The 20,434-nt window shown below is 43.9% G+C and overlaps 4 protein-coding genes across 5 annotated transcripts; 1 reads left to right on the top strand and 3 right to left on the bottom strand.

Moving 5' to 3' along the window:
* The first annotated feature begins 2 nt into the window (after positions 1-2).
* Tcs4 (Threonyl-carbamoyl synthesis 4) lies at positions 3-1,886 on the top strand. The gene is made up of 6 exons (XM_066398690.1): positions 3-216; positions 325-458; positions 513-769; positions 820-1,176; positions 1,231-1,376; positions 1,426-1,886. Exons 1-6 carry the CDS (start codon positions 23-25, stop codon positions 1,634-1,636), a joined length of 1,299 nt encoding a protein of 432 aa, XP_066254787.1. The 5' UTR covers positions 3-22; the 3' UTR covers positions 1,637-1,886.
* On the bottom strand, positions 1,642-3,177 carry LOC136414583 (GTP-binding protein 10 homolog). Its single transcript, XM_066398692.1, has 6 exons — positions 2,980-3,177; positions 2,700-2,917; positions 2,424-2,642; positions 2,135-2,373; positions 1,961-2,084; positions 1,642-1,907 (listed from the first exon to the last, which is right to left on the bottom strand). Exons 1-6 carry the CDS (start codon positions 3,105-3,107, stop codon positions 1,681-1,683), a joined length of 1,155 nt encoding a protein of 384 aa, XP_066254789.1. The 5' UTR covers positions 3,108-3,177; the 3' UTR covers positions 1,642-1,680.
* Positions 3,178-3,835: 658 nt separating this feature from the next.
* verm (LDLa and CE4_CDA_like_1 domain-containing protein vermiform) lies at positions 3,836-7,715 on the bottom strand. 2 transcript variants are annotated; one of them, XM_066399331.1, is made up of 5 exons: positions 7,523-7,715; positions 6,634-6,754; positions 6,427-6,560; positions 5,215-5,364; positions 3,836-5,161 (listed from the first exon to the last, which is right to left on the bottom strand). In XM_066399331.1, exons 1-5 carry the CDS (start codon positions 7,572-7,574, stop codon positions 4,005-4,007), a joined length of 1,614 nt encoding a protein of 537 aa, XP_066255428.1. In that variant the 5' UTR covers positions 7,575-7,715; the 3' UTR covers positions 3,836-4,004. The 2 variants fall into 2 exon arrangements, with proteins under 2 accessions (XP_066255428.1, XP_066255429.1); XM_066399332.1 differs by lacking the exon at positions 6,427-6,560 and adding an exon at positions 6,155-6,267.
* Positions 7,716-12,619: 4,904 nt separating this feature from the next.
* On the bottom strand, positions 12,620-17,544 carry serp (chitin deacetylase-like protein serp). Its single transcript, XM_066398688.1, has 5 exons — positions 17,359-17,544; positions 15,654-15,802; positions 15,127-15,376; positions 14,622-14,943; positions 12,620-13,742 (listed from the first exon to the last, which is right to left on the bottom strand). Exons 1-5 carry the CDS (start codon positions 17,396-17,398, stop codon positions 12,914-12,916), a joined length of 1,590 nt encoding a protein of 529 aa, XP_066254785.1. The 5' UTR covers positions 17,399-17,544; the 3' UTR covers positions 12,620-12,913.
* Between the last annotated feature and the right edge of the window lie 2,890 nt (positions 17,545-20,434).

Raw genomic sequence — 20,434 nt, 5'->3', positions numbered from 1 at the left:
TCGCCCCCAAACCCAGGTGAAAATGACTTCTCTACTAAAACGACGGCGTAAAACTTTACTAAATAATGGTTCGTTATTTTGGAGACACTTCAAACGAAAATATGCCATTATTTTGGGTATCGAAACTTCGTGTGACGATACGGGTTGTGGTATTGTGAACACAGAAGGAGATATTTTAGGACAGGCCCTGCATTCCCAGCATCGTATTCACTTAAAGTAGGTTCCAGGTACTGGCTTTTATATGTAAACGTGAATGTAGTGATAAATCACTATATTATTATCAGTAGTTAGTTACATATATGTATAAGTAAATTTCTCATCTAGCAATGGGGGCATTATTCCCCCTCTTGCCAGTGATTTACATCGCCAAAATATAGAACTTGTAGTCCAAAAGGCTCTCCAAGATGCGTCAATTAATATAGAGCAAGTTGATGCCATAGCTACAACAGTTAAACCTGGTAAGTAAATCTATAACACCTTCATCATACATTTGCTTAAAAAAGTAATTGAAGGTCTCCCTCTCTCCTTGTTAATTGGTACCAAATATGGTAAATATCTATGCAAAAAATACAGCAAACCATTTATTCCAATTCATCACATGGAAGCCCATGCTTTAACTGCACGGCTAACAGAAAAATCTCTGAAATTTCCATTTCTCGTTCTCCTAATAAGTGGAGGTCACTGTTTAATAGCCTTAGCTCAAGGCGTGGATAAATTTCTCCTCTTAGGTCATAGCATTGATGATGCTCCTGGAGAAGCATTTGACAAGGTATCTTAGTTGGCAAGCTGATCATAAGTCTCTATAGTGTAGATTTACAGATGGCTCGAAGAATGAAGCTTAAAAATCTCCCTGAATATGCAGCCTTATCAGGAGGCCAAGCCATAGAGCTAGCAGCCAGCAAAGCCAATAATCCTTTGCAGTTTAAGTTCAGCCCCCCAATGCAAAGTTACAAGGATTGCACCTTCAGCTTTGCTGGCGTTAAAAATGTGTGTTTGCAGCACATTTTAAGGGAAGAGAAAACAAGAGATTTAGCTCCTGATGAAGTTATTCCTGACATAAATAACTTATGTGCAGCTTTGCTGTTGGTGATCACAAGGCACTTGTGTCATAGAATACAAAGAGGAATGGAATATGTTGCTCTAAAACACTTGATACCTCCGGATAAACAAGCTTTGGTCCGGCGAAAATAATAAAATAAATTTTGTTTTGTTAACAATAACTGCTTTTAGGTAGTCTCTGGTGGGGTTGCTTCTAACAATTTTATACTGGAAGGCCTACAAATTGTCTGTGATGCCCTTGACTATCAATTGGTGAGGCCTCCAAAAAGTTTATGTACTGATAATGGTGTTATGATTGCTTGGAATGGAGCTGAAAGGTTTTAGTATCCTCAAATCTGGCAATTGTAAGAAAGATAATCATTGTAGGTGGAACCAAAATCTCGGAATTTATCTCAAGGATTTTGAGAATGTTAAAATTGAGAAGTCATGTCCTTTAGGTGAAAGATTAGTTGAAGATGTTGCAAGAGAGAATATTTCATGTAAATGGGTGAAAATTTCTAAGCTAGGTAAACCTAAGATTCAATATGAATGTAATGTTGAACATAATGTACTGGTTTCTAATGACGTTAAAACATGACTGAATTATTAAAATATTAGATGAGTTTATTAGCAACTCTCTAATTACACTAAAGATGGCCCTCTCTCAGCCAATGACTGCCTGGTATCATTATATAAATCAATAACTTCTTCTTTAGCTCCCATCTCACTCATTACATCTAACATTGTCCTTAACCGTCTCTTAACCATTTTTATATCATCGTCGCTGGTTTTTGCCGATATTGGCAACACGTCCGTGAATTTTAGAATGCTTTTAGGCCTCACCTCTTCACTATATGAAGAGATAAAATCTAAAAAAAAACCTCTAAATAACTTTGACAAAAAACTGGCAGTTACTACCAACCTTTAAAGGTTTTAAGTGTGTTTTTTACTTCTTTATAACGCTCGTCTGACTGATCGCTGTCCATTTTGTTAACAAGCAATATAGAGGGCTTGTACAATAGGTCAGGGTTGTACATTTCTAACTCCTAGAATATCTTTGTTGAAATTCTGATAACTAACAAGAAATTAAGAAAACCTTGGTGAGCAACATGATTGTTTCTAAACAGCTTCTATGAGGATACTGATAGCTTAACTGAAACCCATTAATATCAACAATCATCAGTAATAATTTAGTTCTTTCAATGTGTTTTAAAAATTGATGCCCCATTCCTCTATTTGCATAAGCTCCTTCAATTAGCCCTGGCAAATCTGCTATGGAAATTTGCCGATGATCTTCATAGGTTACCATCCCCAAATGGGGTCTTACTGTAGTGACTAAAAGGCGATTATAAAGCTAATTGTTGAATTACATGGAAGAGACATACAAACATAACTGGCTACTTTGGGTTTTGCATCAGATATGGCCCTTAACAAGGTGCTTTTGCCTGCATTAGGAAACCCTACAAGACCAACATCGGCAATCAGTTTGAGGTCTAATTTGACAGAACAAGATTGGCCTCTTGTGCCAAGAAAACCATTTTTGGAGTGGCCTCCAGTGCCCCCTTTAGCTATTATCAAACGTTCTCCTTCAGCATTTAGCTCTCCTAGTAGAACCAATCATATATGTCTTCCAATTTTTATTACATTATGCATGGACTTGCCTAATTTTTTGCCAAAATCTGTTACCACAGAAACCCCTACAGGGACTTGAAAAACTTGGTCTTGACCGGGAGTTCCCAAAATAAAATTATGAGATGCACTTCTTCCTGGCTCAGCCTGATATCTCTTAGATTTATTAGATCCAAAAACAGTTTCAAGAGTAATTGCTTCTTTGGCCTCTATTATCACATCACCACCTTTCCCGCCAATACCTCCGAATCTGAGGTTTTATCACAAATACTGTGTAACGGGTATGATAAAGGTGATTTAGTTCAAACTTACTTGGGAAGGCCATTTCCTCCAGGCCCTCCTGACACCAGTATTCGAAGAGAGTCCCTGAAACCCTGTTTAAGGTAATTTCGCAATGGCTTTTTGACCTTGGTGAATAGATGTTGGGTTAATTGAACCATGTTAAGTACCTTAATAACATTAATTTTTCGGAAAAGAAAAGTTTATTGGAGTTTTCGTTTATAAGTGATAAATTTTAGGTTATGTTTCTTTTTGATAGCAGAGACCTCTCTTTGCGCTTAGAGCAATCAGACAGTCATTTGTTTTGGTCACATGGTGTCATTTTAGAGTATAAGATTTTGTCTGTTCTTTTCTAATTTATAAGAAAAAAGAAGCATAGAGATCTATTGTTTCAGATGTGTCAGGTATTAGTTAAAAAAGAACAGGCGCAGTTGTTAAAGTGGCGTTCGCTTCGATGTCTTTTCCCGCGTTTTTATATCGGTAAAGTTTCTACAGAACGTCCAATTTCTGTGAAAATTTCGAGATATTTTAAAATAACCGTTAACTTTGTGTGCCATAATTACTGCAAACTGATCCAGTTTCCTTGGCTTATAATTCTGGAACTGCGAGAGCTCTCCAGGTGAGTGGATCCCAGCGGTGCTTTTGCCAAGCCCTTTGCATTCCTGATTCTGCATTACTTTTCGTAGCAATTTTCTCAATAGTAGAGGGTTTTCGCTCTTTATGCTAATGTGTTTCACAAAAATCCAGTTAAACTGTACTCCCTTGAAGATCTCAATGTTATGCCTTCATCCTAAAGGGCACTAAAGTTTTCAGCCATTTTGGAAGGTGCATCTTCTCAAGAACGGCAAAGGAATATGGACGCAGACCGAGTTTAATGAAACAGTGAAAAGCCAATTTTTCTGAAACTTTATTCTTTAACAAGGGCTGAGGTCGTTTTTACTTCATTCTGTCTATCGGGCCAAAAAATTAACCAATAGGGAATTTCCATAGCGCCTTAATTACCTATCTCTATATACAAAAGTCTTCGTGATAACACTATATAAATAAATTACTATTATTTACTTCCTAACTGAGAAACCGTCCCCGGTTGGGTCCAAGATCCAGGGGTAATTGTTGGGGCACTCCATACAAGTAAACAAACGAAGGGTTTCCCCAGGTAGTTCCCTTGTATTCAGGGCACAGGAGTTGGGCAATGAGCAGTAGGGCTGGCCCTTAATATCACACTTTTCTTTCCATTCTTGGAAATCCCTTAATCCGTTCAGTTCTGTGGGGTTTTGCATCCACTGAATAACCTGTAGGTTGGTCACAAAGTACACATCGTTTCTGGCGAGCATTTCTTCAATGAATTTAATCAGCTCCTCCTTGAATTCCTTTTTGCTCTTGAGCCAAGAGGCGTGGAAGTGGAGTCCCAGTGGTGCGCGGTTGCTGTTGAAGTGGCGGAGGAAGTTGTGTCTCAAAAGCCTGGCGAACTGGTCTCCAGTTTGGATGTTAGAGCAGGAGTCCACCATGTGACAACCGGGGAGAGACTCATCGAAGGTGGGGTCATCCCTTCTGTCCAATTCATTCATGACGATTTCCCACACTGGGTGAGACCTCGAGGGGCAGTTGTGGGCGTTTCCGTTGCACTTATGGGGCATTCTGAAGTATAGAGTGTAAGGCCAGATGGGGACTCGGCCTAAAGAAGCGGTGATGGAGGAGTCATAGACGAAGAATTGATCGGCCATCATTTCGAATTGAGTGTTCCCTCCTACTCTCAGATAAGGGGCACGCACCCCGATAACTGAGCCATCAGTAACATTGGCAAATCTCTCGATGATCAATCGGGCTCCTGCCATCTCAGCCAGCCAATCATCGTAGGATCCTGAAGACCAGTAGTTGGGGTCTTCTTTGTGGGTCAGCGAGAACACCGCAATTTCATGTCCCTTTCTGTGCAATTCTTGCACCGCCGAGTAGTTGGTGTATTTGTGCGATACAAAGAAGCTGCCTCTGATCTGGCAGCTGTTGGGGTTGGCTCGTTGCCCGTTGAAGACTTCGTCGTACAGGTCGATGTTGTCCACATTGACGGCCCCGTTGAAGGTGATCGTGATCATTTGAGGTACGTTAGCCGGCTCTAGAGCTCCGGGGATCCTAGTGCCGTCAGCCGAACAGTAGCAGTCGGGCAAGGTGCACTGGGTGGGGTCGCAGTCGGGGGCTCTGTTGGGGTCATCGTCCACAGCTGCAATATTACTTATGGTACTTTGAAACTGGAAAGTTTTTGTGGGAACATACAGCAGGCGTTTTCATCGGACTCGTCTTTGCAGTCGGGCTTGCCGTTGCAGAACATCTCCTTGGCGAGGCACTCTCCATCGCCACAGGCAAGTTTCCCATCGGGACATATGGGTTCGTCAGTCTTCAGACGCGGCTTTACCTTGCGGGGCTCTAAAAAGTTCAATTCGAAAATAGCGATTTGCCAAAAATTGCGGATATGTACAGGTGGTGGTCATGCAGCAGCTGTCTGTATACAGGGTGCTCTGTATTTGCTATAGCGATTGGCGTTTATTTATACACGCATTCTGTACATCTATGTACATTTTTACAAGGCGCTATTCTCTGAATAGAAAGTAGACGTGTTTGAAGTAGAACTGAGTAATAGTGAAAGTAAGATTGTTATTTGGTTACACACGTATTTTGGAATGTTTGTACGGTGGTTGACTGAGACTGAGAGTAGAGCGCATGCGTGCACGCATGCCCCAATATCAGTTACGCGGTTGTCCGAGCGAAAAATCATTAGTCACACAGAAGTCAGAAAAGTAAGAGAAGAGAGGAATGATTTTTACATGAAAATAAGAACGAGGATAAGAATAGACAATAGCGGTGCTTGAGCGAGATTAATGGTTGAGCAAGCAAGTAAGCAGTCATTAAGGTTCATGCATGCAAGAATCATGGTTAAAAAGATTAAATATCGTGAATACCTCCTCAGAAGCTGCATAGTAATTAGTAAAGAAATCTATGGGTTAGTCGGTCTTTAGTAGCGCAAAATCTACTTTCTACTGAGCGTTCATTGTAAACCTGGTTTCTGCCGACTGTTTGGCTCTAACTTTAAATTTTGCCAAAACCTCTTGTGTGAACCCCAAAAAAAAATCGAATAAAAGAAGCGTCATGGGTTGGTTCCCACCCTCAAAACCTTCACCGTCTCACTGTGCGCGGGCGCATCAGTGCGACGACTTACTTTCCAGTTTGTTACAATTCGTGACCTTGCCCTTCCAGTCGCACGTTTGTTTATCGATGTCAAACGCCAATCCGCTGGGGCAGGTGATTTGTTTTAAACCGCTCTTTGTACACCTGTACGTCAAGAAATGACACAACTTAATATTGACTGTTTTGACCAAGGAATAGTGACCAGGAGCGTTCTATTTACTCTGACATTTACGTTTACTATGACATTTCACCTCATTTTTAAGCAGAAGTCATGATCACTGTCCCTTCTACGTCTCGACTTACTTTCTACTCTATCGCAATTTTTAACGTTCGTTTTCCAGTCGCAGGTCTGTCGATCGATGTCGAAAGCCAAACCTACTGGACACCGAACCGATGCCAATCTAGTCACTCCGTTACTATCACTATTAAAGTCGCACCTATGGGGATAAAAACACTTTTTGGTGAGTACCGGAGTGTTACCGGCAAAAGCGTTAGGTGACGGTTAAGTACCTGACTACGTCCCTGCAATCGCCCTCGGTGGACAACCTGAAGTATTCGTCTGCAGGTCTGTTTTGGCACAGTTCCTCTGGGGTGGCGTCTGCTTCTCCGTCCTGATCGTCTTGGGCCAACACTGGGGAAATCGAAAAGATGGCTCAGAAGCGAATTGCGGAAACTAGGTGATTAACGTTAACGGAGCGGTTCTACCGCGGTGTTACGACCCCAGAATTTCGCCCTCCTTTTCGAGGCTCCTGGCCTCACCCCGTTTTCCTCCACGATTTGATGTTAGTTGGAAACGTACCGAGTCATTATAGAGAATCACAATGAGTCTTGCTGGTTTTTTGCCATTTGAAATCAAGGTTGCATCATAAGAAACGTGCCAGCGAGCGCTTTCCGGCATTTCGAGGTATTAAGGTGCACTAGCTCACAAAGAACTTTTACTTTTGCACCCATACTCACGAAACCAGTCTTCAAGGTTGATTTGTATATTAATGCGTTATGCAGCAAAATTCTTCAGGCCTGAGTGCAGCAACTATTATCACAATACAAGAACGACGAAATAGGCGTTAACTGTTTTTTCCCTGTGTGAAGGTGTTGCATATTAATCGCGTGATTAGTATTCTTTTCTCTTGGCACGAAACTAGAGGGCTAACTGTGCACAAGAAGCTTTTCCTGAATAACGATGTGCCTAGGTGGTGGCATAAAGGTGGGATTTACATAATCGAGGTAATCAATACCTCACGCGTACATACTTTCTCTTCTAAGATATTTTAAGAATTTTGACACACTGCCGACCGCATTGAATGCTTTTGAAAGCCGATAAAAAACCGGGGACGATTCAGTCCTTGAACCCAAAAAACCTGTCGCGCGACCGAAAGAAAAACGCAAAAAGGGTACTCACCCGCGCCCACAAGGAGCAGCGCCATCGAAAAACACATCCACTTGGCACCCATGGCGTCTATCTGGACACTAGCCAAGAAGTGAGTGTGGCGGGTTTGCAATTTATTTATAGGACGACCGTTTTCGTCCTGCGCATGTGTGTAAGGCGCACTTTCACCTACTAAAACGCGACGGTTCTACAGACCAACTGGTGGTACCGCTCCATAGGTGCCTCTACTTATATTTTAGATATAATAATTTTCTGGTTCTTCGGGGCTGATGGCAATGCTAACGATAATTAGGAGACGCATGGGCGGCGGTTGATGTACTGGTGGTGTCCATGTAGGTCGTAGGTACTCGTGGATGTGCAAGTGTGTAGCTTATTAGAAGAAAGTTAGAAAGAAGAGCCATAAGCCTCTGCCACTCAGACTCTATAATCTATCTAAATCTCATAGAGTGCAAGAGTTGTGAACTAAACGCTTGAGAATTAGCCTCTCTGCGCCTTTCTAACGGTCTAATTTTCGTCATATTTAATCAAGGTCTCTTTGCCACCAAACGTGCTCTACTTATTTCTGGGGCAGGCTGTATAAAATACTTTATGACCCAGAACGAACCCAAACTAACCCGTATTACTCCTGGCGGAGTACCTAATACTATTGCAAAGAGGGCGATTCCAAATTCGCCATTTTGGCCAGAATGGATTCTGGAGAGTGACATCAAAATGACGTAGGTTCGTTCGTCTTGCATATATAGGAGATGTCTTGATGCGTCATTTTGATGTCATTTCTTGAGGAATGATCTATGCACCACACTCTGGAATTTGAAAAGCAGATCGCTCACGAGGAACGACGCTAAACAGCCCAAATTAATGGTTCTGCCAACAACAGAATTTACGCGTCATTGTGATGTTATTCCCTGAAAACCGCCGGCTTATGGAAAATTCGAGGATTCGAGGAGTTTGTGTCTCCTTGTTCTTCCTAACTTGATTGGGGGGCTGTGTGGGTGGAACAAACGACAAATCGCCGCTTTTTCCCCAAAATTGCCCTCGCAAATAGACATTTTTAGACCCCTGAGAGACCATTCCGCTTTACGCTCCGTACATTAACCAACAAAAGTTGAACCCTACAAGAGCCTAACTCAGAACTAAAGCCATTGCCTGAAATTGCTGCGACAATCGGCCATCGTGCCATTCTACACCACTGGCCAGGTCCCACCTATAAACATTCTTGACGAAATCCGCATATATAAAGAGAGTTGTTTGCCAAGAGTCCGCCCGTACATTTGAATACCTTTAAAGTTAATGCTCTAAAGGGGCCTCCCTGGAATCCTTTGGCTGCCATTAACTAACTATTGATGCACAATAATCAATTAACCATCGCCAGTTCGTGCGAGACACAATTAAGGAAAAGAAAGCTTTAGTTTCTCAAGTAGGAATTCTTGTACTAATGGAGGAAAGGTCATTATTTCTAAAATGCTAAATGGTGGTTTGCCTTGAGGGCGGCTACTTCCTTGACATTTCTGGAAGCTTTCTAGGTTCATTTTAATGGGGATTTTTGAACGATTAGTGTGCGTCGAAAGTGCCGATATAATCGCTCAATATGCATGTGCTTATTTAATCTGTTTAGGGTAATGTAATCAAGGCGCCTCATAACAGGTTTCTAAATGTTAATTATTACCTAACACTCGGTTGGGAGATGATTTTATACAAAATCAGCGCCATTCACAACCAAATTGCATATTATATGAGCAGCCATTGGCGTCTAGAAAGCATTTATAATAATCATTTAACTCTGAGAATTTCTTAAGCTGGCCGCGCATCCAATATTTAGCAACTGGTTCCTTGTGTTTGTTTGGCAATCACTATAGGAGCCCTAAAAAGTGTCAACTTCTTATCGCAAGCTTGTGCAAGCTCCGCAAACCGCTTTGCCCCAGAATCGAATCATTTGGTTATGCATGATATGTGAATATTTAGGCGTTTTTGCGCGAGGTTTTTGACGATTGCCCTACCGAGGAAGACGGGTTGGTGTAAGGCTTGGTGAGGATTAATTCCCTGCAGCAGGAACAGTCATTTTGTAGGAATGAGGTTTTGCAACCGTCACAGCATACATAATATATATTTAAATTGCAGATCGAATCTTATAAAAGAAACTGGCTGCCATTATTGGGTAACCGATCGATAATCATTAAGCATGCAAAAATCCGGGGTATGGTACGGCCAGAGCGTTTCAGGGATTATCTAGGTCTAGGTGTTATTCCGTTTCTTAATCTGGTGATTTTCCATTGAGCCGCGAGATGTGGTGCGAGGAAATGCGTGAAACATCAGGGCGTGGTAGCAAATCCTTCTGTGTTTGCGTAAATTGCTGGAGCACACGCAAGGGTAACCGCCTGCCTGGCCTGTCGAGGACCTTGGGCGGCTTGTTGAAACCACGCCAAGACAAATTTCGCTTAAAACCGACATTAAACCGTTCCAAGAAGAACATTTCCTAATAACAAATGTAATGGTTTGTCATATAAGAAAACAATAATAATTAAATCCAATGTCACGTCTTCGAAGGTAGGTGCACCAAAGAAGGTGTAGCCATTGTATGGTAAGAAAAAAGTTTCGCCTTGGAAAAAATAGGTGCAACCTCGTCGCCTTTCCAAGCGAGAAGAAGACTCTGATAGCTTTGATTAGGGACGAAGCGTCACTCAAATGTGACGATATTTTGCTGCTACTCTCGTCGTCATCGCTATCATCATCATCATCATCAGTATAACCCGATAGATAATCTCCCAAAATCCAAAAGTAAAAGTTGTTGTTCGGGCCGCTAATAGGTGAAACGCGGCATGTTGGAGATTCACCTTGACATTAACGGCTTCTCGCTTTCATTCTTATCACCAAACGACCTCGAGCTGAGGATGTTTTATCGTCCGCCAGCACGCTGTACAGTAAAGGAAGTTTGAAGAACATGAGGATTGTGGCCGGAGTATTCCTTGACCACTGTCATCCCCGGCGACGTCACGATCTGAACGGTCAGCGTCGAGATCCAATGCGGGGGATGCTTTCGAAGCCAGAGAGTTGATGGGACTGCTGTAACGTCCCTTGGAAGGGACGTGCCGAGAACGTTCTGGAGGCCTATACGTGGCAAAGGCACTTCTTGGGCCTTCCGCCTCTTTCACTCGCTCAGTACCAATAATCCTCCCTTTGTTGTCTCGTAGGGCCAAGAACGATCTAATTCCGGCTCGGGAAGCCGAAGATGTTGCACTCGAGGTCGCTGCGGGAATTCGGAGTTTACAAAATGGTCGTTAAAGTGACTGAGGACTGTCAGTCTCAGAAACACTGATTCGTGCAAGAAACGGACTTTCTAACTGCTGCTAAGGCTTATGGATGTTTAACTGCAACGTACGGGCCTTAACAGTGCGGAGAAAAATGAGAAACGACGAGAGAAAACGAAAAACGAACCACTTTTGGGACTGGTGGTGCTAGCTGAGGGCCTGAAAAATGGCGCCTGTCCCCACACATAAACAAAAGAATAACAACGCTCAATGGCGGGTAGCGATGTTGCCACGTCGATTAGGGTTTGTTAAAGCGCAACCCCTAACACCCTGTATATTTTGCGTAAGTTCCAGACCTCCACAGTTTCAGTTCAATTTCAAATTAGGAGAAAGAGAGAGAGAGAGAGAGATTATGAGTTCGTCAAAGACATTCCTACGCGTTCATCTATCTTTCCTTCCTTGGAGCGTAGCTGACAATCCTTTGGTCGTAAATTAAATATGACAGAGACACGAAATGGCGATAATAAGAAATTGCAAACAACTACTTAAGTCGAGTACCTACAACTCGTTGACATTTAAAAGTTGATTTACGATGCCCCAAACCGAAGTGTCAAGGCCCGTTCGCGAGCACACGACTTTGTCAAGAAAATCGGTTCGGCTTGCAGGTTGGTGCACCGCGGCTCCTGTCATTAATTATTATTGCACGGAAAAAAGTAAAAGTTGCCTCCTACGATGCGCAGCATTTGCATAAGCTTCTCATGAGATGTCTAGGAGTTGCGTAACCGGGACTTAAATAAGTTAATGCATTTCGCCCCCTTCGTCATTTCGGTGTCATCAGCGAGGAATGCAAGCCAGAAACAAAGGAACTAATGCGTCTGACGTTTCGTAACGAATAATAGTCGTGTGGGCGCGCCTTTAGACTTGCATAGTTGCACATCTTTATTAGTATTCTCGGTGTCGTCGTTGGACGATTGAGCTGCGTTTGATGATCCCCATCGAAGGCCGCGTTGGCCGCTTTCTTCGGCAGGAAATCACCGCCACGGGGCGACTTCGGGGAAAATTCCTGCCCTGTGGTTTTAAGCGTAGGTTCGACGTGATACTTGTCCCGGCCGAGGATCTGCCGAGAGCAGTCAGGCCCGAATCACAATCACTTTCTCCATCTCGCTTTCACGTATGCTCGTATATCGAGAACGGAGTTACGCCATCAGACGTGTTTCGCTTTATTAGTGCCGAATCGAGCAGTAGTTGCCGTATTTCGCCACATTTTTTGTGATACAATACATCCCTCGATTGAGCTTTTTATCTCGCTTGACCCAAATGTCCAGCTGGGAGCTTCCAAATAATATCGCTGACCTCCCTGGTAAACCAGATTTTAACCGGACCATGTTGCTCTCGGTGGCACATAACACCGGATCACCTTGGCGTCTCCACAACCGAGATTCAAGACGTTTGTTGTTCGAAGTCGCCGTTTGCGAATTCCTGACGTTTTTTCTTTTGCTTTTTGTTAGACTGGTTCTGGCTTCAAAATAAACCGGAATCCGATTATCGTCTCGTTACGCAACGCATACAATTTCATGGAATTTTTACGCCTTTCTCTCTGGTTTTGCGTCTTCGCGGAGCTCTTCACGGTCACGGTATTTCCGCCGGTGATTGGCCCATCATAGACCGACTTAAGCTTGTGGTTTCACAGAAAATGCATTAGCAGCTTCTTCGATCCCGCGGCTCTTAAATTTGTGTCAACGAATCTATCAGCGGCCACGCAGCCGCGTTGCGTAACTCGCTTGTTGTTGTGGGTCATAGATGGCAGTTCATAAATAACTTGTTGCACGGCGAAGAAGCCGGCGAGTGAAAGGAAAGGGCGATGGAATTTCTTAAAAATTTTATTATTCGCCTATTTATACAACATATAAATACAGAGTCTATAATGTTACACTGCTATGGCGCCACCATCCAGCGTTCCCAGATTATCTACGTGCCTATATCAACAGTCTACAATTACAAAAATTGTACAATAACAAAACAATTATTTATTACAATAGTTTATATTAAGATCACGCATGCGCAGTCATCCTGATCATATCATAAAAATGTCATTTTAAAAAAGAGAAATAAATACAAAGATCACTTTTGTCGTACCTACATGCTATCCTAAGCTGACTTAGAAGATACCATCTCCGGTGGGGTCGTTCACCCATGGGTAGTTATTGGGACATCTGACGCACGTCTGCAAATTGATGGTTTCCCCGGGCACCTCCTTGGAGGTGAGCTTGCAGCTGTGAGGAACCCAGCAAGCGGGGGGTCCTTCGACGATGCACTTCTCCCTCCAGGGTTCGAAATTCTTGGCCTCGGAAATAGTCCTGGGGTTCTGGATCCACTGGATGACTTGCGTCATGGTCACGAAGTAAACGTCATTCCTGTTGCTCAGGATCTCGTCGACCCAGTACAAGAAGGCGTCCAAGAACTCCGGATTGTTCTTCAGCCAGGCGGCGTGGAAGTAAAGGCCCAAGGGGGCGCGATTCTCCTCGTAATGCCGGTCAAAGTTGTGGTTCAGGAAGTTGTAAAATTGGTCCCCGGTGAGGATGTTCGAGCAGGAGTCCACCATGGCGCATCCCGGCAGGTATTCGTCGTTGGTGGGGTCTTCTCTGCGATCCAGCTCGTTCAGCACCATCTCCCAAACGGCGTGAGACCTGGTAGGGCAGCTCTGGAGGTTGCCGTGGCAGCGATGGGGCATGCGGAAGTACATGGTGTAAGGCCACAGCGGAGGGTTGTTCAGGGGGGCGGTGATGGTCGAGTCGTACAGGAAGGCCTCTTCCTCCATCATGGTGAACTGGTTGTTGCCGCCCACTCTCAAGTAGGGCGCCCTCACACCCACGACGCTGTTGTCGGTGATGTTGGCGTACTTTTCGGTGATGATTCTTTGGCCCCCCATTTCCTTTACCCAGTCGTTGACGGTGGCGTTGGACCAGAAGCGCTCATCGTCGTTATGGCTGCAATTGAGGGTAGAATGTTGTCAGAGGAGGGTACAGTCGTATGTCACGACTAGGACCCAGTTAGCTTGTGGTTAAAGTTAACAGCAAATGACATAAAAAGGCGTCATTGGGGGGTTTCGTTAACTATTTTAGAAAATTTCCGCGGGCTTTCGGTGTACTTCGACGGGCGACGACAAGTCGAATTGGATTCGGGCTCACGATAAGCCATCTTCAAGCAATAAAAATACGAACAACAGGGAATTTAGCAGATTTAAGCTCATTTCTTTTAATGTCGCGCAAAAACGAAGGATTTGGCCATTACTGGCCCCACTCCAGCGTTTCCATGGAAACTAACTCGCAGTTAAAATTGACAGCACATTACTAATTTGGCCCTTAGGCACCTCACGTATTGTATATTCCAGCAACACGCCGACGAGGTTCAATTTGTTTAAACTTTCTATCAGAGTTTCTGCCCTATTTTCTCGAAGTAAAACTGCCGTTGCTTTAGATTTTAGTTTCGGTAGTTTTCCTATAGCGGTAAAAGTTAATGTTAGGCAAACTTTCTTTGTTTTAGGCGCCACGAAGTTTCCATTAATCCAGAACGAGGGAGCACGCAAAATGGGTCCGATTCTCAGCCGGAAATTGGGACCTGGCAAGAGATTTACCATCAATTCAATCGGGTAACTTTAGTAGAAAATAATCCAGTTAGGCCGAGAACGTTAATGATGCATTCTTGCGTCTATTTGATGTAAAATTAGCGACTTGTCGCGGCAGATTTCTAAGAAATCAATGAATGAAAGTTGGGTCGGTATTCAGCGTTTACGAAGCGTCTTCTGAATTAGGTGATTTCGTTATTTTAACGGAACAGCTATCGAGTAAAAAACGAAGAGCACTTACGTGATAGAATGGACCGCAATTTCATGCCCTTTGCGGTGCATTTCCTGCACCGCCGAGTAGTTGGTGTACTTGTGCGAAATGAAGTAGGTAGCCTTGATGTCGCACCCGTTCGGGTTCTTCCGCTTTCCGTTGAAGATTTCCTTGTAAAGCTCAATGTTATTGTTGTTGATGGCGTCATCGAAGGTCACAGTAATCATCTGGGGTACGTCCTTAGCGGGCAAGTTTCCGGGGATGGTGGTCCCATCCTCGGAGCAGAAGCAGTCGGGAAGATTGCACACGGTGGGGTCGCACGGAGGAGCCCTGTTCGGGTCATTGTCAATATCTGCAATTAAAAAAGTTCGCATTTTTCCTACGAAAGCTCCGCCGCGCCGCAAGAGGCTACTTTCGCCTTCCTCTTCACCGAACCGGGCTCGGCAATAGCAACAAGCCCATCGTCATGAAGATGGCATTAGACGAAATCGGAATTTGGGTTGGCCGACACGCCAAATGCCAAGGTACGACTTACCGCAAGTGTTCTCATCCGAACCGTCGGCGCAGTCCTTCTCGCCGTTGCAGAAGAGCCCCCTTTCGATGCAGTTGCCGTCGCCGCAGGCCAAGGAGCCGTCAGGACACAGGGGCTCGTCAGTATTAAGCAGGGGCTTCACTTTGCGCTCTTTGTTTTTCAGCTTACAGTTCTTCACCGAGTCTTTCCAGTCGCAAGTCTGCTTGTCGATGTCGAAGTACAGTCCTGCAGGGCAACGGATGGCTTGCAGGCCCTGAGACAAAGAGGTTTCGTTAGGGTTGGCTCGGTCAGTTACATTTTAATATGCGCATTCCATGTTGGGCCGAAAAACTAGCAATTTTCTTGTTTGGTAAACAATCAAGAACCGCAGTTGTAGTACCTGACTGCCTGTCGTGCTCTGATTATTATTACGATTAAACCCAGCACCGTGCAAATATTAAGTAACCCGCGTGTATTGTTGGGTGACCCGTGCAATTAAATATCTTGCAAGGTTGCAAGCCGATGACACAGCAGTAATTGCGGCAACTTACCGATGAAGTACACTGGATGACATCACGACAGTTGTCACCCTCACCGGCCACTAGCCTAAACCATTCCCCGGCGTCCTTGTCTTTGCACAGCTCGGCTTCGAAGCTGTCTTCCTTTTTCGGGGTTTCTTCGCTGGTCTGTTGCTGCGCCACTGTAACGTAATAACAAATATGTGACGTAACTATCGATCAGTAACATCATTAAAGCTTTCTCCCTTTCGATAATTTGCATTATTTGATAGAAGATGGAAAGATCAATCCGTGCGCGTTGCGCAATTATTATTATTATTATTATTATTATTATTACGCGGAGAAAAGTTGCCCGGGGCCGAATCGGGCGAGCGAGACGGCGAATTAAAAGTCATCTCCTGTTCTGAAGCAATGTAATAAGCCATCTCGCAGTAGCATAGAGAAATCAATTATTTATCGCTACATTCCGTGGCATAATTAGGAAAAAATTACATAAAAGCGTGACCTTTTCGTATGTAAATCCGCCTTCGATTGAATATTCAGCGGTTTAGGGTGCGCTATAGCGCATAATTAAGCCCCGTCCACACAAAGACTTATGCACCGCCACAAGGTTCTTAATAAGGACTTTAATTAGACGCGGATAGGCATATAATAAATATGGCCGTCGGGCGCACGCAACAACAACGTTCTTGACATTTTTTCGTAATTATCGTACCTGAAAGTACCATTTTTATTTTGTGTAAGTTAATTAACGAAAATATTATTCATGAGTCGAGTTGATCGAGAACCACGTTGTCTCTCCATTTCGTGAAAGCTGACAGCCTTGTTGTTTGTTGTTGCTATTTTCACTCTCGCAGACGTATTCTGGTTATTTAACGAGGATTAGGGCCGAAGGTTGGGGACATTAAGCAGTGCCGTTCTTGCCAATGCTACAAGGACAGAACTCTGCAGGAATTATTCTCGTCTTCCGTCGATTTTCGTGTCCATCGGTATCGCTAAGTTTGTAGTGCGAAACGCACACACTTTCGTTACAGTACTTATGTTGGGCGCATTCAAGGAATTTGTTGCGGTCGAGCGCTGCACCACGTGAAGCTTGAACTCGCTGCGTGCTATCTGTCAAACAGATTGATTTGACAAGCAGCAGTTGATTTTATCGTGATTGTTGATGCTTTCATTGAGTCGCACGACAGTTGGAGATTCAAAATTTCAGTTCTCCCACGTTCTACCTAAAGTGGCTAAGTAAGCGCTGCATCGCTGCTGTTCCCCGAACGCGCCCCTTGTGTTCTCCGATTGATCGGTACCAGTCGTCTATTCATTATGACTCACTATGAAGTGGGTAAGAGGACTAATGTTGACTACCGGGCCGTACCAGTTTCAAAAGCCATAAGGCGCATTATCGCAAGTTGCCGCAGTCCCAAGTAATCAGTACACGAACAACTGGCAGTAGAATCTCTTTGGCGCATAATAATTTCTCTTTTGCTTTAAGCTGCCATGAAGCAGTTTTCCCGATAAACTTTTACTAAATGTCTTTTCGCATCGAGATAAACATAAAAGTGCTGCTGTGGGTACTCTCGATTCTGGGCACCATATTGAAACTGAACGACTGTGATTCTCTTACGCAACCGCGACTATAATTATTCGAGCAAAAGCGAAAGCCAAATGATTTGTTAAGCAAATCTCCATCGAGACCGGGTGCTCCAAAAATCGTACCCTGCGGAAGGAATCCAAAGGTACTTACCGGCGTATGTGGCACAGAGCAGGAGGAGCGCGTACCGCATGATCACTACTGATTAATTTTCGAGAACCACTGCTAAGAAGTACTACTGAAACACCTCTCGCCGAATAGCCAGCTTTTATACGAGGGCTGGTACGAGCATTGGGCGACGCTACTTCGCCTGCTGCCGAAGGAATATTGGTTCCTCGGCCGGCTATGAAGGTGTTTTTCAGTCTCTAATTGCCTTGCCGGGAGGGGGACCGCGGTCGGTGTGAACGTGGCCTTAGCAGCATTGTGAGGTTGGTTGCCGCGATTGGGGGTTAGTTGCTCCATCGCTGGCCTTGGAGGGTCCTTTGCGCATGGTACCTCTGCCTGTGGCTAACTGTACTTTAGCGGAAGTTCAACAAACCTTCGTGTTGGGGAGGTTTCTCGGGGAGAATTCCGAACACGTACTCATTACAATTCCATCCCGGTATTGTGGACCGGACTTAACGCCATAAATACTGAGTGTTTTATTATTTTGTGTTACAACACGGTCCCAATCGAGAGGAGGAGGAGGAGGAATTCGGTAATCCTCTTAAATTCCAATTTAACAACTGCCTAACGACTCAAGTGAAAGTATCTTGAGATCGCGCTACCGGAATTGCGGCGGAATTCATTAAAAGTTCATTAAAATATTAGATAGGCGGCCGACCGGATTGTTTCCTAATTGTTGGTAATTACGTTTTGACGTGAAACTTCGTTCGATAAAATTCGTTTTTCCAAAATGCGAGAATACGCGAAAAATCGACCGCAAATAATAGTCCACTTCCTGAATCGCCTCGAAAGCGTGCGGTCCACATGAAAAAGTACAGTTTTCAAACTCACTGAAACCCACCGCAAATATGCATTAATTATGAGTTTCCGAAGCCCCCGCCTTGCAGTGATAATTACTAAAGCCACGCTCACCGACGAGCATACAAATCCCCCAGTTTTATGAAATTTATACACCGTAAATTATAATAATTCCACCGTATAGCAAAAGTCGCCCTCACATTTAACGAGCCCTCCCCTTGTGATGGCCCCACGGTGTGGCGCCCAACTTTTTACGGCCGATGCGCTCTCCACTGTGTACATATTTCCAGGAAACTACCGCAAAGTTGGGCAAAGTTCTGAATTAAATTAGGACGCGCTGATTTATTCTGCGACTGATAGGCCTGATATTTTATTATCTGTTTTAATTTTCGAGCGCGCAGGCAGTCTGCATTATGACGTCACGTAATTATTTTCTAATAATGGAAATTCGATATCGCAATGCGTGGGAATGTTCTAAATACATATTGATGAGCTCTGGATGTTACTGTCGATGTAGTTTGTGGCGAAGTCAGTTCCCTCCAACCCTCGTAAAATCCAGAAGCTTTTGTCTTTTTCTCATAGCGGTAATTAAACAAAGAGAGCTCCTGTGTTATCGTATGCCTTAGCGGAATTGCGGTAGAGGGCAGCGCGGTGTCCAGATTATTTTGATACCGGGGGCGTTGCATAAGAAGGTTAATTGCCATTATCGAATCCCCCAGAGAAGTTGATATAATTTCGTTAGAAAACGCTCCTCCGCATCAGTTGCATTGAAAAAGTTATTTTGAAATATGGCAGCTCTCGAGTTTTCAAGCGGTACGGCAACATGGTTGCCTGATAATTCGACCAACCCTGATTAGGGTTTGTTTATGGGAGTCGCAAAGTTGAAAATGGAAAAGTCATTAGACCGCTCTGCGATGGGCTATCGATTGGATTTTTGCCAGTTTCGCAAAATTTAAACTTTAATTTATGGTCTTAAGTGTGGTGGTCGTCTGGTTGGCGCCCGAATTATCTGTCGCTTCGCGCATTAAAAGAACGAGCTCCTTTTTGTCCGGCTTTGTCGAGTTCTCGAAATTCTTTTGCTCGTTTCTTTTTCGGCACATCATGCTTACGAGGAATTTATTACCGGCAGGCATTTACATGCATCGTTTGGCAGTTTCGCCTTTAGAAATTTGAATATTCAGTTGACGAAAAGTCGAAAGGAACTATCACGGTCAAGTAGAATTTTTTAGTGCAAATGCAGAGCGCTTTTTTCGCGTTGACCTCCGCGAAATCTAGATTCGGATCTGTTTGGCTGATGCTGCGGTTTTCCGTCGTAAACCCACAAAGAGCTTCTTTGGTTTGACGCTTTTTGATTTCGGTACAGACATCGGGATTCCCCGGTCTAGATTCAGTGCTTAACCGGAACAATCTAATGCCCGTTTTATAGGGAAATTGGAGCAATTACGGTTTAGGAGAAAATAGCGCTCATCAAGGCGGGCATTAGTCGCCATTGTGCTTATTTGAGTGGGCACGAAACCCTGAGATAATTGTTCCATTAAGTGCGTCAAATTTAAAATCCCTTGAGATAAAATCGGTCATAACACACGGGTGCAATTGCAAATATTTTAGGCATTTTGCCAAGAATAAACTCTCCGTTTATGAAATATTCCGCTTCCATTTCCAGCCATTCCATCGCTCATTCCACCCACACGTTGAGCGAGAATACGTACAAATTTTTCTACCCACAATAAACGTAAACTGTTCTAACCTTGACCTTTTCCCCACGATCCGTAAACAAACCACTCACGCTTGTGCCAGACGGAATACAAGACCTATCCGTCTTGCGAAGGGAAGATTAATCGTCTTCTTAATTCTTATTTATGACAAAGCGCGATTACATGATCAGACATTGAGACGGTTCAATCTTCTCCTTCTCGACTACCGACTGGAGGCCATCAATTCATCTGTCGAAGTAAAGTGATCTAGGAGTTTTTGCATTTGTTTAAAGAAAACTTTTCAAGATGGCGACAGTATTTTTGGACAGCTTCCATAGGTGACATCTGTTAGCTGTCAAAAAAATTCAGTTCCAGCCATCTTGAAACGCCAGTGGACCTTCAGGTTATCGGAAGAGCCATCCGAGGGCGGTTGCATATTAGAGTTTTGAATTAATTTTTTTCATAAAGAAAAATGCGCATGTTATATGTATAACTCTACTAGGGGCAAAGTCGCCGCATTCAAGATGGCAGCGGCATTTTATATCAATGCTCATAAATGACATTAACAAACT

This window comes from Euwallacea similis, chromosome 18, assembly GCF_039881205.1.
Source record: "Euwallacea similis isolate ESF13 chromosome 18, ESF131.1, whole genome shotgun sequence".
NCBI lineage: Eukaryota > Metazoa > Arthropoda > Insecta > Coleoptera > Curculionidae > Euwallacea > Euwallacea similis.
The sequence above is the reverse complement of the archived record's forward strand: the minus strand, read 5'-3'. Positions and strand labels throughout refer to the sequence as shown.